Source organism: Etheostoma spectabile, chromosome 17, assembly GCF_008692095.1.
Source record: "Etheostoma spectabile isolate EspeVRDwgs_2016 chromosome 17, UIUC_Espe_1.0, whole genome shotgun sequence".
NCBI classification, from domain to species: Eukaryota; Metazoa; Chordata; class Actinopteri; order Perciformes; family Percidae; genus Etheostoma; species Etheostoma spectabile.
In genome coordinates this window covers 6328000-6348119 of record NC_045749.1, presented here as the reverse complement: position 1 = coordinate 6348119, position 20120 = coordinate 6328000, and the positions used below count along the sequence as shown (strand labels likewise).

The window sequence follows — 20120 nt, the reverse complement described above, 5'->3', positions numbered from 1 at the left end:
AGAGAGAGAGAGAGAGAGAGAGAGAGAAACAGGCACAGGACAAGTATTAGGCAGATGTTCAATGTGCTTTTGATATCAGCATCAGCAGTGCCAACGATCATTTCACAGACACACACACACACACACACAGACACATGCATGCATGCATGCATGCATGCATGCATACACACACACACACACGCACACGCAGTCACACTGGCATACTGAAGTACAAAGCCAACACCTCTTCTCTTGTATCCCATGTCTGTGTAAATCAAATCCTCCACCACTATAACCAGCCCCATATGAGACGGTGTCAAAATCAACTCCATCTTAGCCCGAACATGCTTTAGCCAGTGGGGTGGGCTGCTGTACAACTGTGTGTGTTTGTGTGTGTGTGTGTGTGTACACTGTACCTCTGTGCCACATGGTAGGACTCTGGGTGTATACAGGTCTGGTCCAGGGGGTTAAATGAGGTTGGTATGTTGACGCAAGTCTTTCCTTTGCCCTTCTTAGCTGCTGGTTTCTCTGGTACAGGATGAGGTGAGCATTTGGCACTGTTTGGAAAAAGAAGAAAGGTGTTTTAAATGTATGACGTCTAAGGAAGCCTTCACATAAAAAAACAACAACTTTGCATTAGTCACCAAATTGTATTTTCATCATTATCTCCTGTGACATATAGGCAGTTTAAGTTGTACACTGTCTGCCTCAGATTGCTGCTTTCACTCCAATTTAAAGGAGACTAATACATTTTGTTTGCACCACTCATGAATCACAGCACTGAAAGTGTCTTTCTTTGTTATTCTGGATAATCCAAAAACACAGTCAACATTTGTCAGTACTATAGCAGTTCAATACTTTTAAAACAGTTTTTGGAAAGACTCCTGTACTCCACCTCATCTTTCTTACGCCACTATGAAGCAACAACTTCTCTCACCTATCTCTGCTATAACTACTTTTTATGCTATTACTAACTCACTTGTCTTGATTATTTTTTGTGTAGCATAGACAGGGCTAGTGTATTATGACAATAAGCTGAACCTTGAGTGAGATGTTGCTGTTGAATTTTTTAAATGTAATGCTTTGAGTACCTCAAACAAAATTCAACTGAAAAACTCTTGAAGATACTGTATCTCAAAATCTGGGCAAAGTAAATCAAAACTACTTACTAGATGTAACTGAGGAAATGTGTTTTTCAGAAATTTGTGTAAGATGATCCTCTTTTCAATGAGAAATAGATAAGAAAGCAATGTGAGAAGGAATTTGACTAAACTGTGTAAACCTTTGCTTGTATGGATCTGTACAAAGAGTTTGCATATGGATGTGTACCTGTGTAGGGTTTGCGGGTTGATTCTAATGAAGCCGGCACACTGCTGAAAGGTCTTGGGCCCCATGCCTTTGACCAGTTTGAGTTGCTCCCTGTTGATGAAGGGACCATTCTGCTCTCTCCACTCAGCAATACTGTGCGCCCTGCCTGCATTTAGGCCTGCTACATGCCTAGGAGAATGAAATGAAAATTTCACACACAACACATCATCTATTTATCAAATTTCTGGAAAATTGTTGAGGTCTGTGTGTTTATTTCTGAGGTGATGAACAGTAAAGTAAAACAATTACTCAGGGGAAACCAAAGTTTCAAAAGGAGATGTCCAACCATTACACAGAGCTGTAGCTATTAATAGCGCCGATACAACTAACTCATCACGTACCAGTATACCATCACCGTGGTATCACACACGTCATATCGTGCGTAAGTCTAGTCTAAAGTATGTGTTAGGTGTGGATGTTCTCCTGCACATTCTTCTTTTCATTAATGTATGTGTGGTAAATGGTGTGTATGCATGTTCTTTTTTGTGATGTATCATTTATCATCTAGTCCCTGATTTCTATAATATACAAACAAACAGGGGAAACACTCACAAGAGACATCCATAGGCCAATATTTAGGGAGTATATTTGTCTGATTTTGGCTATGAAGAAAGGTGTTTTGAAACTCAATTAGGTCTGCTCTGTTAATGCACACAGTGACTCACTCGCGCTAAAACACATGGCAATCTCAACACTCCACATAATACCTCAGTCTAGTGGGGGGTGGTGTGTGTGTGTGTGTGTGTGTGTGTGTGTGTGTGTGTGTGTGTGTGGTGTGTGTGTGTGCCATAACTTCTGGCAGGAATGGAAAAAGCTCACTTGTAGAGCAGACAGGTAAACAGATGACCGTATGCCTGCCCTGCAGCTAATGCCACCTCATTTATACAGTTGCATCTACTTTGTTGTGTGTGATGGTGTGTGTAGTGTGTGGTGTGTGGTGTGTGTGTGTGTGTGTGTGTGTGTGTGTGTGTGTGTGTGTGTGTGTGTATATATTAAGTTTTGCCATGTTGTGACTGCTAGGGAAAGTATGTCAGAGGTCTAAGCCCTACTTCATCCCCGTTTCACAACTGTGTGTCAGTATGTCTGTGCAGAAGAGTGCACTTGCATTTGAGCACATATTTATGTCTTCATGTGTCAGCTACCTCATCAGCGTCTCAGAGCAGATATTGATGTCCACCCCGACGAAGCTCACACATTCCTGCACCACACCGTCCAGTGCCGCTTTCAGAGCTCCGGCTGACACATCATGCTGGAAATACACATTAAACAGAGAAAACAACCATAAATTACTGCTTTCATCCGTTGCACAAACACACACGGATATATGAAATTTAAGAATTTTAGTAGTTTAGGACTTCATCTTTTTGAGTTGGAATCACAGTCAGAAATAATAGAAATATATGAAAATTCAGTTTGAATATAAAGCTAACACTGCGGCATTTGTCCGTCTCAGTTCCGTAATTTGCCATCAAATTTTCATCCAAACATGTCTGCACCCAGTATGTTTTAAAACAGACTTTTTAATAGACTTCACATGATCATGTTCTGTATACATAATCCCTATACTGTATATTTTCACTATTATATTCCATTTTTGCTATATACTACTATTTGGTCTTGTGTAGGCACAATCCTGAAAGGGATAACTAAAATCTCATCCCTAAAGATAACAGCAGCAGATAGCAGTAGAATACTGACAAACAGAGCAAAATAGATTTGATTGACAAGTAGTACAGCGAGTAAGACACAGAGAGAGTGAGAAAGCCAGAGAGAGAGGGGGGAAGCGTAGAGGGGAAAAAGAGAGAATGTTTAGTTTGGCTTGACAACAATCTAACACAATGTTCTCGTTAGTGTTGCTCGCTGTCGATAAAGATCCTCCAAATGAACTCTTCACACTTCTCAACCACCAGTCAATCAACCATTAATATAATAATGTAATATAATAATAATAATAACATATTTTCCAAAAGGACTGGAATCTTGTTCCTAATAAGGAAAGGCAGGGAGGCCAGTTAATTCAAACGAAGAAAAGGAAAGGAGAGTGGAGCGGAGCTGAGTGAAAAAAATAAACAATCAAAACTCAAAAATAAGATTTAAGAAATTCTATGAGGCCTAGCAGATGTCAGACAAACAGAAGCCCTGGACTGCGAGAGCCAAAAACCAAGGAGTTCAGCTGTAGACTGATGCCTCAGCAAATGCTCAAGGATTAGCTGACAGTCTAAACTAGACTACTGTTGGGCTATGTGTGTGTGTGTGTGTGTGTGTGTGTGTGTGTGTGTGTGTGTGTGTGTGTGGTGGTGTGTGTGTTGGTGGGTGTGAATACGACAGGCTAGCATTGGTTGTCCTGTAACATGATCAAGCTCTGAACAAACACTGTCTTGTAAACAGATTACAACGCCAGCTCGCAAACACCCTTCTCTGTCAGCAACAACAGGACAGCAGGACAGATGAGGACAGACAGGGAGAGTCAGACAGACTGCGGTATGTTGGGGAGAAGGAACACATGGGGCTCCTGCATTTTGCTTGGCCATTTATGAGATATCCATTGGGTTAAACTAAGTTGTCACCTAAGTCACTGCACAGGTTCAGTACTAGCCTATACTAACAAACACAATCTTTTATTATAAATGACATAATTCAAATAATTTAAACTACTAGTATTTTTCTTATTACTACCTGAAAGACCTGAATACATGAGATTACTATCTACTACTAGCATTCTATGTGTTCTTTTAACGTACAGCATACACAGCCACAAGTTTTATTTACAACATCAAAAACATAAACAAGTGTGCAATCAGACGAGAATAGCCATGTCATTTAACATTTCATAACACTGTAAAGAATCTGATCTTTATTGTTATATTTAATGAGAACCAGTTTAATTTGTACTTGTCCTGTTAGCAATAACGTCCTTTGAAAGTTTAATGAATTACTGTAATATCAACAACCAAACAATTTTAACCAAGCCGACAATAAGCAGGGTAGTAAGCACTGTAATTCAGCAGAGAGGAAGACAGATAAAGACAGCTAGTGATAAGGTTGTACCGGAGAGACAGTACAGCACCCCCCATGTGATCTGCAGTCTGATTCTTAGTGAGAATGTGAGGGCTCTACAGCTAGAGGCATTTTGGAAACAAAAAACTACTTTACAAACAACAAGAAGTTTCCACTGAAAGTTTAATGATTTTTGGTGAGAAGAGAAAGAGGAGATAGTCAGAGAGGAGAAAGAGGAAATCACCTGCAATGACACACCCGACAAGAATGTTTTCACACAAGAAAATTTGGAAAGTGCAAGGCAGTGTAGGTTTTAACCTGCATGAACCCCAATGAATGTGTTCTCACATTCTTATTAAAACCTTATAGAGGTGGGAGGTGCACAAGACGATATCTAAAGGTATAATTCAAGTAGTAAGTTAAGTACACCACAGTACATAACTGCTTAATTACGGATGGAGAAAAAAAAACTCAACAGAACGCTAAATTAACTTTAATAAGTAATCATAAAGTAATGCAGAAAAAACACAAAATTGTGGTCACACAGGTAAACACTAGGCCAACTGACAGTTGCCCTAGTGTTTACTAGGGCAACGCTTTTTTTTCCCTGTTAAAACAGGTAGACGGTTTAAAATTCCCATCCCTGTTCAATTGTGCATATACTTATTAACAGTTAGCAGAGCTACTATGTGTTTATTTCTGTATGTACAGTATGTGTATACAGTTTTAAAGTTATTGGTTTTCTGTGAAGCACACTGTATTTTTCATGAAATGTGCTGTATTGTATAAATAGGTTTTAAGTTGCAGTTGCTTGTTTATGATTTGCTAAAAGACAAAGTGTTTAGGATGTCCTTCTGTGGTACAGTACCACTGTTGATTTTGCAAAAACAATACTTAACAATCTTATGTTGAAACTTAATCTAACACTGAAGATCTCATGTTTAAATTATGATTTATTGTCAAAGGAAAAGAAGAAAATACTGCAAAGGTTGACAGAGCTAATCTTGGTGAGCTGGGCAGGAACTCAAGTTTCTTCATCCTTTATTTTTCGCATGATGAAATGATGCAAAACTTAGCTATTTATCACAAATTCGCATTGACATGCTTGGTGAAAAATTTGGACTTACATAGTTCACTTCAAGGAGAAAAAAACAAAAAAATCTGACTTCTAAATTTCCCTCTGCCAACCACAACCTAAGGCCAAAGCTAGATTTCAAAATTGATATTGGCTGGCCACATTGCTATTATTTTGTCAACTGTTCAATGTACAGAAGGCCATAGCCCTTTGATATGGATAAGTAACAATAGCTAGGTCTTTAAGATAAGGCACAATTTAGCTAGTCACTGACTCGTCCTACAAAATCTAAATTTGCTGACATGCATGCAAATACAAACCCTAATTCCAATGAAGTTGGGACATTGTGTAAAACTGAAATAAAGAGAGAATACAATGATGTGCAAAACCTTTTCAACCAATCTTCAATTGAATACATTAGGAAGACAAGATATTTATTCATTGATTCACTCATTTTGTATTTGATCCCTGCAACACGTTGCAAAAAAGCTGGGACAGGGGCGTGTTACATCACCTTTTTTTTTAACAACTCAATGAGCGTGTGGAAACTCAGGCCACTTATTGTTGAAGCTTTGTAGGTGGAATTCTTTCCCATTCTTGCCTGATGTACAACTTAAGTTGCTTAACAGTCTGGGGTCTCCGTTGTCCTATTATGCGCGTCATAATGTGCCATAATGCCATATATTTTCAATGGAAGACAGGTCTGAAATGCAGACGAGCCAGTCTAGTACCTGCACTCTTTTACTATGAAGCCATGCTGTTGTAACATGTGCAGAATATGGCTTAGCATTGTCTTGCTGAAATTAGCAGGAACGTCCCTGAAAAAGACCTGGATGGCAGCATATGTTGCTACAAAACATGTACCTTTCAGCTTTAATGGTGCTCTCACAGCTGTGCAAGTCACCCATGCCATGGTATTAACACCCCCATACCATCACAGATGCTGGCTGTGAACTTTGCACTGATAACAATCTAGATGGTCCTTTTCCTCTTTGGCACGGAGGACATGACGTGATTTCCAAAAACAATTTGAAATATGGACTCTTCAGACCACAGTACACTTTCCACTTTGCGTCAGTCCATGTCAGATGAGCTCAGGCCCAGAGAAGCCAGCGGCGTTTCTGGGTGTTGTTGATATGTTTTTTTTTAATACATGGAAATGTTGTTCTTAAAAGATCCAAAGTGTAGGAATTTCTCCCATTTACCATTGGGATCAAATATCGCAATCAACTCTTTCATGCCACGCAGTTCCAAGTACGTATTAAGGCCCTGGCACACCTAATAATGGGCAGTCGGACAGTCTGGCGTAGTCCGTGACTCAAGTCTGTTTGGTGTTTTCTGTGCCGTTGTCAGACGGAGGGGCCGGTGGCCTTCACTTTGGCCGACTTGACATGCTTTGTCGGAAGGCGGGCACTGCCGGCAGTCGGACTCAAATGGCCAATCTGGTGCAGGGCTGACCCGGAAATGACGAGCGGGATTAGCATGACTAGACGTGACTCTCAAAATCGGACAAAAATCTTTTACACTGACCTTTCTCGATCTGAAATGAAGACAGATTCAGCAACTAGAAGGTCTATTTATTGCTTAAAATGTTTTCAGAATGTTTTTCAGAAACACATTTCGGTGAACTATTTTAGTAATATATGAAATTGAATTCTGAACAAGACGCCATTACAGTGTGGCTTTGAATTTCCGGAGAAACCAGACCCACGCAACGGTCCAATCAGATGCCGTCGGCAATCAGCATGGCTTCGTTATGTTCCGGGGCTCTTTTTTTGGCCAACTCGGGAAGGCAGCTAGATCAACTGCTTTTTCTGCGGTCAGCCATCGGGTAAGTGTGTCAGGGCCATTACTGATACGGTAGCCTTCACGCGTCAACAAAGACGGTCTTTTGCTCTTTACAATATTATCCTTGTTCTTTTTCTGGGTGGGAAAAAAAAAAAGACTCCTGTTCCTAAAATTTGGATGTTGAATATGTGTGGTCCTCCAAGTTACCTTTTTAAAACTTGCTGGGGCCAGGAAGCAACGATACTCATTAGCATCTTGTGACTGCAAAAATGCAAAGGCGGAGCCGTATATCCTTTATGTCCTTTATGTGGCTAACTTATTTCAAAATGGCGCATATATATGGAGCATCTACCCCAGTTCATGCAAATGGAAATGTAACATTTCAAGTCAATGGGAATACTTGGATCTGATTGTGGTGGTAAATATTCATGAAAAAGGACAAGTTTACGTGAACGTTCTAGTGAACATTCAACACAGATTTTGATAATGAACAACTAAACCCGTTTCACACTGATCTCATGAAAAGGTGTATGTATGACACGCCTCACCTGTGGGATGTTCCAAACAGGTATTTTTTAGCATTCCTCAATCTGTCTTTTTTTGCCCCTGTCCCAGGTTTTTTGAAACATGTTGTAGGCATTCAATTCAAAATGAGTGAATATTTGCAAAACAAACAATACAGTTTATCAGTTTGACAAATATCTTTTCTTTATAGTGTATTCAAATGAATATCGGTTGGTTAAGGATTTGCAAATCATTGTATTCCGTTTTGTCCTTTGTTGGAACTTCATTGGAATTGGGGTTTGTATATGATAAACAATTATAAACAGGCAGCGCAGACACACTGACAGGAGGAAAAAGCCGGAGGAAGAAAGACTTCTTTAGAGGCCAGCGTTTGAACAGAAAAGCTCAGATGACCATAAAATTCAAATTAAGGAGAAAACCAGGATACACAGGCAACGCATATAGATTTAGAGTGTGTGTCACTGGAACCAACAGCAGTGATTCAATATGTAAGAGTTGGAGTGGAAGAGAATAACGGTTTCAGAAACAAGCACGTTCTCCTCTATTAAACATACGTTTTCCTTACTTTTGCTTTCATAAATTTCACCTGGAAGGTAAAATGGCTAATGGGAATCAAAAATCACAACTTGCAAAATTCAGAATTATCTTGGCCATGATGGGCAGACCTAGTGTTAAGCATTTATTTTGTCAGTTTTAACACGAGTTCTATCCAACTTCTCTTCACTTCTTAATACAGGTTCCTCTATGATGTCTTTTCTCCAACTGCCTTTTCCATCTCTGTGATTCTCTCTGACCATTTCACTCTAAACTGGACTCTTAGTAAATTGTCTAAATTGCATCTGCAGGATGGTGTGGGGGCACGAGGCTGTAAGATAGATGAGAGAGAGAAAGTCACAATAACAATGCCAGCAGACTTAAAGATATTTTCACAAACCCTACCTTTATCAAATGTAATCCCAATCTTTAAAAAGGACACAAGCACATGTTATTTTATCCACCCCCTGGATTTGGTACCATTCATTTTTTAAAACCACCTTCATTCCCCCTTCCTTGGTCCCAACGTCCAGACCCCTAAACGTTAAAATCATCCAGAGCCAATGTACTGGATCCCTTTGTGTGAAGGTCATGTTTGGATTGGCCGGAAACCAGCTGAATCCAGCCAACCAACACGCAAGAACAAAGTGCTTCTGTCTGCACCTTGAGTACTTAAATGCTGTTGAGTTACCAAATGTCAATCATAGAGAGATAGAGAGAAAGAGAGTGGTGAGAAGCACAGAGCAAGCAAGCAAGACAGAAAACCAAAATTTGCTTACCGGTATTTGTGAGTTATTTCACTGAGAAACATAAATGGCATGTCTTTTATACATAAACATGAATGTGTTGCCTGCAACATGAGGAATATACATAATCTAAATCCACAAGTTATAAATATAAAGAACCATAGAGTGAGAGTGCTAAAGAGGAAAAAAGGAGACGAAGCAACTGCTCAAAGTTGAAGTGTTGACTGACAATGATGGCGGAGATTTTGGACTTTCAGCAGACTGTAATAATGTTTATGAATGATGCCACTAAGAGCTTGGCAACTGGAACTATGCTGGAGCCAGAATGGCTGCATGTACCAAGAGCCTCAGGACAGCAAATTATGAAGGATAACTAAGATGATTACAAACTGTAGGATCAAATGGCATTCAGCCTGGGACCAGAGAAACTTATTCTCATGTCTTGCAAATTAGGCTTATTTTCATATTTATATACTTTTCATGTGGGGGCCCCCAGCCAATGACAGTCCTTACAATCAATTATATAAGCAATACGTTTGATGTAATTTGCTGTTGGAATGACAGGAGCACAAGTATTTTTAAAACCTATTCATTTTTTAACTCAAAGGCAATTTGAATATGGCAATTTTCTTTGCCAAGCATTGAAACATACACAGTCATTCCGTCAATGGACTATGTACAAGCCATAAGTACAAACTAAAAAGGTGCCTGAGGTTATCTGAAGGCCATGCGCTTCTTAACTGACAGCTTTTAGAAGGCCTCTGAGAACTCCCTCTTGAACACACTGCATAACATTCCCGGCATGTATTGTAGGCTTGGCAAAGAGTGTGTATGCAGTCGTGCATGTGTGTGCATGTGTGAATATGTGCATAGTTAAATGGTTAGATACCAGTTATAAATCTGAAGCTGAAAGTGATATGACAGCAAGGAGATGGTTTTATGCTTTTTCCAACACCTTAATGACTGGCTATTTCTCAACTTCCTGCAAAACAATCACACACAGACACACAGACACACACCCTAAGGGACTGCAAAACAGAGCATGAGAAAACCGAAAGAGGAGAAGTTTCAAGACAGGCACAGGGAATAGCTTTCCCAGTAGTGTAAGCGCATCAGCTGATTTCAGGTCATCATTCTATGCGCACCCAAAAACACATTTTAATAATGTGATTTATCTCATTTTACAATTTATATTAGTTTCTGAGGTTTGTGTGTTTTACCCTTCAAACACTGGTTTCCACATAACACATTGACAACCTTGGTATTAGATGGCACCATTAAAATAGGTTTACTTACTTACATAGTTGACCACTGAAACACAAACAACTTCACTTAATGTAAACTGCACAGCACTAGAATATGTAGCCTGACATGACAAGCCTGTGACAAACGCACTTACACACGCTGTGACAGACCTAAGGGAAATAATTTAAATAGTAAAAAAAAATGTTTGGCAGCTTCTGCCACTGATTAAGTATTTAAGAGACAGTTTTTCACATGCCTCAAAACACAAAGACAGGATCTATCAATCACCGTCAACCCTTCATTTCTGGCTCTCCTTCCGTCTCTCAGCTTTGCCTGCTCCTGTCTCCCCTGTAGGCACTACCATGCAAAAGTGAAAGATAGCTTGCACACACACACACACACACACACACACACACACACACACACACACACACACCTTGGTGTAAAAAGTGACATGAAACCAAATTCAATCAACTGAATGGCTGGCTCTAAAGAAGCTTAGCACTGTTAATGGGAAACATACCTGTAAAAATACAAAAACAATTAACATTAAAAATTAAACAAGTAAAATTAATCCACATTTTCATAATGCCGTGTTGATTTTATACTGCTAAGTTTATGAAGTGTCAATAAAGGTATAGAGCCCCATTTTAGAAGCTAAATATATTGGTATGGAACAAGTGTCACACCACGATTGCAGCCCATAAATGCCACAGATAGGTTCGTTTGGCTTGATACACTGTATATTTCATTTCCTGACCACATTTGGATTCTCTGGTTCAAATATTGACTGACATTGTGCCAACAAGCAACTTCAAAGTCCATTCAGCTACATCTGATGCTATTGTATTTTCTACAGTTTGCTTATAGTGTATGTCCACAATGTATGTACACATTCAGTTAACATGCAGTTAAAAAACTGCATGTAAAGAAATATGGCATGAAAAGAAGGAAGGGGAGTCATTGGGACAAGAGCAGGGAAATTCAAAAGTAGAGTAAGAGAAGGAGAACGGTTGAAAGAGGTGAGGGGAAGAGTGACAGTTTGTTTAATATCCGGCTGGCAGGCAATGTTTTCTTACACAGCAGTGTGTGTATTTTACAGTGGCAGTTAGATTCACAGTCCTTGGGATTTTCCAGCTGTCAATAGTGACATAAAGATCTGATTGAAAGATGGAGGAGCTGTCCAAAGGCCACAGCTACTAAGTGTCTAATTATAAAGAACAAAAGACTCCTGAAATGTTTGCTCATGTAAGTGTTATGAACTATACATATAATTTTATAAAAGCATAATATATATATTTAAAGCATTACTGTATGTAACCACAAATATATATATACAGTGTATATATATATATATATATATATATATAAAAATCTCTCTATATATATTTATATCTATATCTATGTATATCTATATATATATAAATCTATATATATATATAGATTTATATACAGTGTATATGTGCACACATGCACACACACACACACACACACACACACACACACACACACACACACACACACACACACACACACACACACACACACACACACACACACACACACACACACACACACACACACACACACACACTAACACTGGCATTCAAACATGCGAGTATCTGGTAGACTCAGTATCCAGAAAAACCTGCCGGCCAGAGGTGCTATAAGGAAAACAGTGTTCCCACACCAATACTTAGGTTCAATCTGATTTTAATGGGCCTCACTTTTTTAGCCCTCACCTCATTTCCTCCTTTCTCTCAGAGCTGTCACTCACTGGGTCAGCAGAGGGAGTGAGAAAGAAAGCATGCTGTGCCAACTATATAGAGTTACATCGGGCCTTATGCTTGTTGGGACTAATGGCAATAAACTTTCAGAAAACTCAAAATGCCATGAATCACACAAAAGAACTTGCTAGAAAACTAACATATGCATGAGTGCACTTTTCTCACAGTCTTTCTCCCACATATACATCCACACATAATACAAATGTATACACCTAGGCATGCACATATACACATATAAAACCCCTAGACTCTAAAAAAGGGATGGGGAGGATAGTGCGTATGTGTGTTTGTGTGAGCTGACACGCAGGTCAAAGTGATGTCCCATCTCATATCTGTCAGCACCCTGAGTTTATTTACCCGGTTACATTATCATTTGTTGACATGGTCACATGATCTGAGAGCGGGAGGTGCAGAACCCCAGGCACCCCAGAGAGCCCAGCCAGGACGTGATGAGAGACACGGGCCTGTGATCGAACACACAAAGCACAGGCACTTGCACAATATGACCTCCTCTTTCTTTCAAATCTCAACTTTCCTCTCGCCCTTAAATTTCCCTATCATTCCTTTTCCTTTGATTTTTGTCCCCCTCTGCGGTCCTTTTATTTTACCCCCCCCCATCTTTCTCCTCTCCCTATTATAAAAAGTGGTTGTCAATTGGAATTCTTCCTTTACACTGTTTGATTAATTTTCTTGTTAATACCGCGGTCACGGTTCTACAGCAGGTCTGAGCTGAGCTGTCAAATCTACTGTCAAATTTGCTGAGTTCACTCAGAAGGAATCACTGCACATGGGTAGGCACTTGCAATGACATTTTGAACATGTTTAGAGGCTAAAAACTTGCCCTGTTGGGTGCTAACCCTAGCAGGAGGATAACATGGTGTAGGCAGCACCGATTGTTGTTTTTTTTCTCTCAACTGACAACGTTACAAATTTAAAAACAACAGAGAGCTATGTGGCGGAATTGACAAATTCTCTTTTAAAACCTCCTAAACTACATTTCTCCATTCTCAACTGAGGTAGACCGTTGTACCATTGCATATTAGCCAAGCAGCTAGCGGAGTTTCCTTCTGTTTATAGCTTCATCCTGATAAAACGGCACGGTTGAATTTCAGCCTGAATGCCCTTTTTATAGCCTAAAAACAGAGTGTCTTATATTGGTAGAGAGAGCAACAAGTTACCGAACTGCCGAGTTACCCCCTCAGCTCTCTGCCTGCGCAGCTGCTAGACAGGCATACAGTGGTGCGAAAAAGTGTTTGCCCCCTTCCTCATTTCCTGTTCCTTTGCATGTTTGTCACACTTAAGTGTTCCAGAACATCAAACCAATTTAAACAATAGTCAAGGACAACACAAGTAAACACAAAATGCAATTTGTAAATGAAGGTGTTTATTATTAAAAAGGTGAAAAAAAATCCAAACCATCATGGCCCTGTGTGAAAAAGTGATTGCCCCCTAAACCTAATAACTGGTTGGGCCACCCTTAGCAGCAACAACTGCAACCAAGCGTTTGCGATAACGTGCAATGAGGCTTTTACAGCGTCCTGGAGGAATTTTGGCCCACTAATCTTTGCAGAATTGTCCTAATTCAGTTACATTAGAGGGTTTTCGAGCATGAACGGCCTTTTTAAGGTCATACCACAGTTCCTTTCATCACGGCAAGTCTTCCAGGTCCTGAAGCAGCAAAACAGCCCCAGACCATCACACTACCACCACCATATTTCTGTTGGTATAATGTTCTTTTTATGAAATGCAGTGTTTTCTACGCCAGATATACTTGGACACACACCTTCCAAAGAGTTCCACTTTTGTCTCATCGGTCCACAGAATGTTGTCCCAAAAGTCTTGGGGATCATCAAGATGTGTGTGGAGAAATTGAGACGAGCTTTGATGTTCTTTTTGCTCAGCAGTGGTTTTCTCTTGGACTCTGCCATGCAGGCCATTTTTGCCCAGTCTTTCCTGATGGTGGAGGCATGAACGCTGACCTTAACTGAGGCAAGTGAGGCCTGCAGTCTTTGGACGTTGTTGTGGGGTCTTTGTGACCTCTTGGATGAGTCGTCGCTGCGCTCTTGGGGTAATTTTGGGCGGCGGCCACTCCTGGGAAGGTTCACCACTGTTCCATGTTTCGCCATTTGTGGATAACGGCTCTCACTGTGGTTCGCTGGATCCCAAAGCTTTGGAAATGGCTTTATAAACCTTTCCAGACTGATAGATCTCAATTACTTTCTTTCTCAATTGTCCTGAATTTCTTGGGTCTCGGCATGATGTGTAGCTTTTTAGGATCTTCTGGTGGACCTTACTGTGTCAAACAGCTCTTATTTAAGTGATGCTTGATTGTGAACAGGTGTGGCATAATCAGGCCTGGGTGGGCTAGGAGGAAATTGAACTCAGGTGTGGACAACCACAGTTATAGTATGTTTTAACAAGTATGTTTTATTTTTTTTCACCTTTAATAATAAACACCTTCATTTACAAATTGCATTTTGTGTTTACTTGTGTTGTCCTTGACTATTGTTTAAATTGGTTTGATGTTCCGAAACACTTAAGTGTGACAAACATGCAAAGGAACAGGAAATGAGGAAGGGGGCAAACACTTTTTCACACCACTGTATGTTGTGAGGTTTAAGCCAAGTTTTTTGGGGGGTAACGCCATTCACTTTACTGGCAGTATTGACAACAGATAAAGCCACCGTGTCTTGAGAAACTCTAGCTTGTTGTTTTATTGTTCACTTTTAACTTACTTTACATCAACTTTGCTAACTATTTTTCCTCTTTCTTTTACTCAGAGTGGCACTAGCTAGCTCTCCTTGCGCAACCTTACGTGCACTGACTACCCTGCCATTCTTGCTCTAACTTACGCTACTCTCGTAAAGGGGTTGCAGTATACCATGGGAATTTCTTGCTTACTGCGGTACAACTTTTTTTTTACATTTTGACATTGAGGAAGGTATAAATACATCTCAACCATATGCTGCTACATAATTGGCTTAGTGTACAGGAGCATCCTCTCAATAATCCTGATGCATAGGTCTCCCCCACAAACCCAAGAAAGACTGACTGAACACTTTACTGAAATGATTTGTTTATTTAACAGGGACAATGGACAGTCATTGAGTGTTGCGGAATTAGCTCAATAGCTAGTAATTTTGATAATGTATTGTTCATTGCTACTTATCAAACAAAAATCCAAACATTCTGATTCTAGGTTCTGAAATCTGAAGATGTGCTGGTTTTTTTAGTTTTAGATCATCATCGAGCATTTTACTATTGTTGGACATTTTACAAACTAAATGAATAATCCCAGAAATCAACAGATGAATCACTTAAGAAAATTATCATTTGTTGCAGCCTACAGGAGTTCATCCAATTTGACACTACATTTGTAAAGTGACTGCTGATGAATCACTCGTCTATCCATCTCTTGATGCTCCTGTCTTTTAAATAAAAAGTATGATTTGCAAGATGTAACATCTGGATGCAGTAACCACTGCAGTGCATTCCTCAGTATTAGTTGTCTCATGTAAAGCTGCCAATTTGACCTTATTCTACTTGCCTTCTTCTTTCTAATCCTTTTTGTTTATTTCCTAGATTCATCCTCTCATCCCTGTTTTCCCCACAAACTACTGTATATGGAAATAAAAACTGCATTAATAGCTGGTGTACCTAGTAGGCATAAATACATAATGGCTGTCTTCACACACACACACACACACACACACACACACACACACACACACACACACACACACACACACACACACACACACACACACACACACACACACACACACACACACACACACACACAGAACAAAATCAACATTGAGCTAACGGTTTCATCTGCACACACACTTGAACACATATAGACATGGAGCACACAAGCAAAAACAAATGTCCAAACATATGTCATGCCTGATCTCCATTAATTGAATTAGCTGTCACCCTTAGCATCATCTGTTGACACAGGCCTCAGCCAAGTTTATCTACTTCCTTGCCTCTCTTCTCTCAACCTGTTTTAAGCCGCTCATTTGTTCTGTCACATCTTCAACCCCTCACTCACAGTCCTTCTAAGTTCAAACTTTGCTTTCTTTTGCCTGAAATACAAAAGTCACCTCTAAACTCTGCAAGATATCTGAATGAAACTAGACAAATTAACAGCAGACCAGAGCATACTGTACGATACATACTGCTTATGATAAAAGTGTGTGCCAGCCACATTCCATGTTTTTAAACACAACTGTTTAACATTTAGTTTACTAGTTGTTGAGACATATTGTTGTTATAATGTGTTTAAACGGCTTTTATGTTCCCCTCCCTTCCTTACTCTTATTCCTTCTGTGAATGTTGGTTGTGTTGGTTCATGTTTGAAACATAATTATGCTGCCCTTTTGGTCAGGACTCTTTTGAAGGGATCATACTGGTTAAATAAATAAAGAGAATAAAAGGGAAAAATTAAAAATACCTGAGGCCCATCTTTGCGCGTTTGTTGTTTTATCGCAAATAAGCAACAGTGCTATAGCGGACAGTGCTATAACAATACACATGTGTGTTCAATCATGGTTTCTTGTTAATGCACTTTTACCCCAACATCCTCACACACAGACACACACGTCTACTCTGCTCTTTACTTCAGTCTAACTCACAGCAGATGTCCCACTGCCCGGGGACAAGAAGCTCGCAAGGAGGATCTCAACAGAAAACACACTTACCTGGTATGTTCCAATGCCTATGTGTTTAGGATCAATCTTCACAAGCTCAGCCAGTGGATCTTGGACACGTCTTCCAATGGACACTGTCAACACACACACACACACACACACACACACACACACACACACACACACACACACACACACACACACACACACACACACACAGAAACAAATGTTATTGTGCGCCTCATGAGAGTCTTTGGTTTGTGTTTTTTTATGAACTTGCTATCTGAACCACAGTTATTAAATATGCAAATCCATTTTATTCATAATTACTGAATATGCAAATTGTCTGCATATTACAGTGCTGGCCTGAGGGCAGGCCAAACCTAATTGCCATTCCTCCACCCCATAATAATAATTAAAGCTGTTTTTTTCAAATGGATTCTTGGCACCTGTCATTTAGCTTCCTGATAGATGCTGTAGCCCTGAACCTTTAAAATCTCTAATTTAAATCCGACCTTACATGCACTATCACACAAAGCCAAATGTAGCACACAAATAAACACAAACAGCTATATCAACCAAAGTAGGGTTGTTGTTTTTTTAAAAGATGGAGTCTGTAAGGCCTCAGCCGGCTGCTGCACATGAGACCAAATGTCTTTTCCATGTTTATGCTGCCAGGGCCCAATGACAAGGAGAAAAATTACAAACAACCTTAGTCATATACACACCATAATATATGACATCACCCCCCCAAAAAAACACAGAGAGAGAGGGAGCGAATAACCCAACCACATACTGTAACTGTTCACATTATTATCCCTGTAAAAGACAAAGGAAAGTGCTTATCTTAAGGTATTTAATGTCCTTAATGGTTTGAGTTCTTTCAAGTAATAGAAATCAAAATTTAGGCTAAAACACACTTAACGATGAATCAAAAATAACAGGAAGCTGTTTGTTAACTTCAGTGGACAGCAATGTAGTTTGATGCATGAGGCACATCAGACTTAGATCTTTGAGGTGGAATAGAGAGAAAGCAAAAGAGAGGGATGGGATGCAAAAGAGGGAGTATGTCTGGAATCAATGTCTCTCCTCTCTCTCCTCTGGCTGCGGTATGAGGCTGCTGCCTGAGATAATATTTAGACAGGATGGAGTTTCAACCCTGGCCTTGCTCAGTGCACCTCTCTCTCTCTCAGACAAAACGATTTGTAAATCGGAGTCCGGCATACGTTTTCAGCCCTTTAGGAGCCACAGTACTACAAAAAATGGATGGACACATCACTCAATAGAACTGGAAGAATGTGGCATGCAGCAGGACAACTGTTTGGATGTGGATGCACAGTTTTTGTTGCATGAGGTGAAAAAAGTCACATCAAAATAGCTAAACCTTTGAGGAGATGCAGCGAGGACCACCTGCAACACGCAATGAAAGAGTGACAATGGTCCAGGAAAAGGTATCTGTACTCTCAATCAATTTTACTTTGTGGTCAATCATGATTTATCTCTTACTCTGGCTCAGATTGAAGAGAGGAGTAGAGAAATAAGATGAACACAATAGCACTCCTCTTGGAGAATGGTTGATTTGTTGCCTATCCCCACTAGGTGTCGCTAGATCTCCCAACAACAGGGAGGACAGATGAAAGGTGCCTATAACTTACAATTACCTATATATTATGTTACATCGCCACTCACATAGACAAAGGCTGAAACACATATATAAAACAGACACACACGCAAACACGAAGTCGCCAGATCCCACATTATAACCATAGTGACCTGGCTCAGCACACCATCTTTTCATGCCTATTCAAAGTGAAATGCTGTAGAGTTTCTCATGGCTTTCATTAGGGGTATAAGTATGGCTCTCAGTGCTGCTGACCACAGGAAACTAGTGAGGAATAATCCAGCCTCACTTGATTTATGTCTTTTATAGAGGAAGTCTGCTGGAAACATTTGTTCTCCAAAACTCTGTGCAATTCTTTTTTATTCTGCAGTGTTTTCAATGATGTAGTATGTGGAGTGAGGAAGAGGTGACAAGTGAAAGAAAGAGCAAGAGAGGCAAAAGAAAGACATACATTACAACAGCCTAATAGCAATGCCAGCCATTCACTAAAATGTGACAATACTGCATGAAATGTAGATAACTGCTGACATTATACACTAAATTGTGATTGTCAGTGTAAAAAACAGTTAGTTGTTAGTTAGTAAGTAAGTAAGTAAGTAAGTAAGTAAGTAAGTAAGTAAGTAAGTAAGTAAGGCCAACAATCTCGAATGTTAAAAGTTATTCCAAACACTTGAGTATGCATACTGTGGTACGCAATTCACAATTACAGCTTAAATCATTTTGTGATTGTTTTTGTCTTTGTGAAGTGATTAGTCAAGTGACTAACGGTTCTTATTATTACAAAGTCATTATCTTGGGTTTTGATTGCTGGTTGGACAAAAAAAAATATTTTAATAGGTCACTTTCGGCTCTGGGAAATTCAGATTGCACTTTCCACTATTTTCTGGCATTTTTTTGACAAGGAATCAAGAAGCTATGCAACAGCTTACTCAAAAATCAAAACAATCATTAGTTGCAGCCCTATGCACGGTGTCTTCCACAACACTAGTTATTTTACAACAGACAAGGGCCCATTCAAAGCATGACCAAGAATATCACACAGTTTGGCAAAACAAGACCAGCCTGGTTGCTTAGCAAGCATACCTGCACTCCTAAGGTTTGGGTCCATGTCTGGCATCTCTTTGACCGCCTCAGGACTCACACTGTAGATAGATGCTCCTGCCTCATTGGTTATACTGGGGAAAGAAAAGGAAGGAAAAAATGTCAGAGTGAGAGAAAGAGGAAAAAGGGGGAGATGATGGGAGGAAATAAGGCAGATTGGCCAGTGAGGACACATAGAGAGGAGTTATTATAGCTTGAAATACATAATGGCAAGGCTATTAAGGTAAATCACTGTAGTCAAAGCTTGATGGCAAATATAGCATCATCACTAGTAGTCCACCCTTAAAGTGATCATATTATGCTCATTTTCAAGTTCATAATTGTATTTCAAGGTTATATCTGAATAGATTTACAAAAAAAAAACAAAAAAAATAAAAACAAAAATAAATATTTATGTTGTACTGCATATTACTGCAGCTCCTTTTTTCACCCTGTGTGTTGAGCTCATTCTTTTAGCTACTGAGTGAGGCATTTAACTTCTGTTCCATCAGTGTTGGGAGTTGCACATGCGCAGAAGCAAGGTAAGGACTACAAGCCAATCAGAAGCAGAGTATGAGGTGCGCCACGCTAGCAGCTAGGCAAGCACTATAACGTGTTACAAAGTGACGCACGTTCATCCTGGAAGTAAAGGCTGGACTTCTATAGAGCTGTTTGGAGCAGTACATAACATGCACTATATATATAGATTGCACAATTACAATC

At 39.8% G+C, this 20120-nt stretch overlaps 1 protein-coding gene across 3 annotated transcripts in view; it reads right to left on the bottom strand.

Annotated features, from left to right (window-relative positions):
* The window catches only part of srbd1 (S1 RNA binding domain 1), a 55531-nt gene that overhangs the window by 8318 nt on the left and 27093 nt on the right, over window positions 1–20120 (bottom strand). For all 3 annotated transcript variants that reach the window (XM_032541348.1, XM_032541349.1, XM_032541350.1), the window contains exons 15-19: window positions 19401–19492; window positions 16748–16830; window positions 2490–2596; window positions 1309–1476; window positions 396–536 (exon numbers count right to left, since the gene is read on the bottom strand). In XM_032541348.1, the coding sequence (XP_032397239.1) occupies window positions 396–536; window positions 1309–1476; window positions 2490–2596; window positions 16748–16830; window positions 19401–19492 (591 nt within the window). The remainder of the gene's footprint in view (window positions 1–395; window positions 537–1308; window positions 1477–2489; window positions 2597–16747; window positions 16831–19400; window positions 19493–20120) is intronic.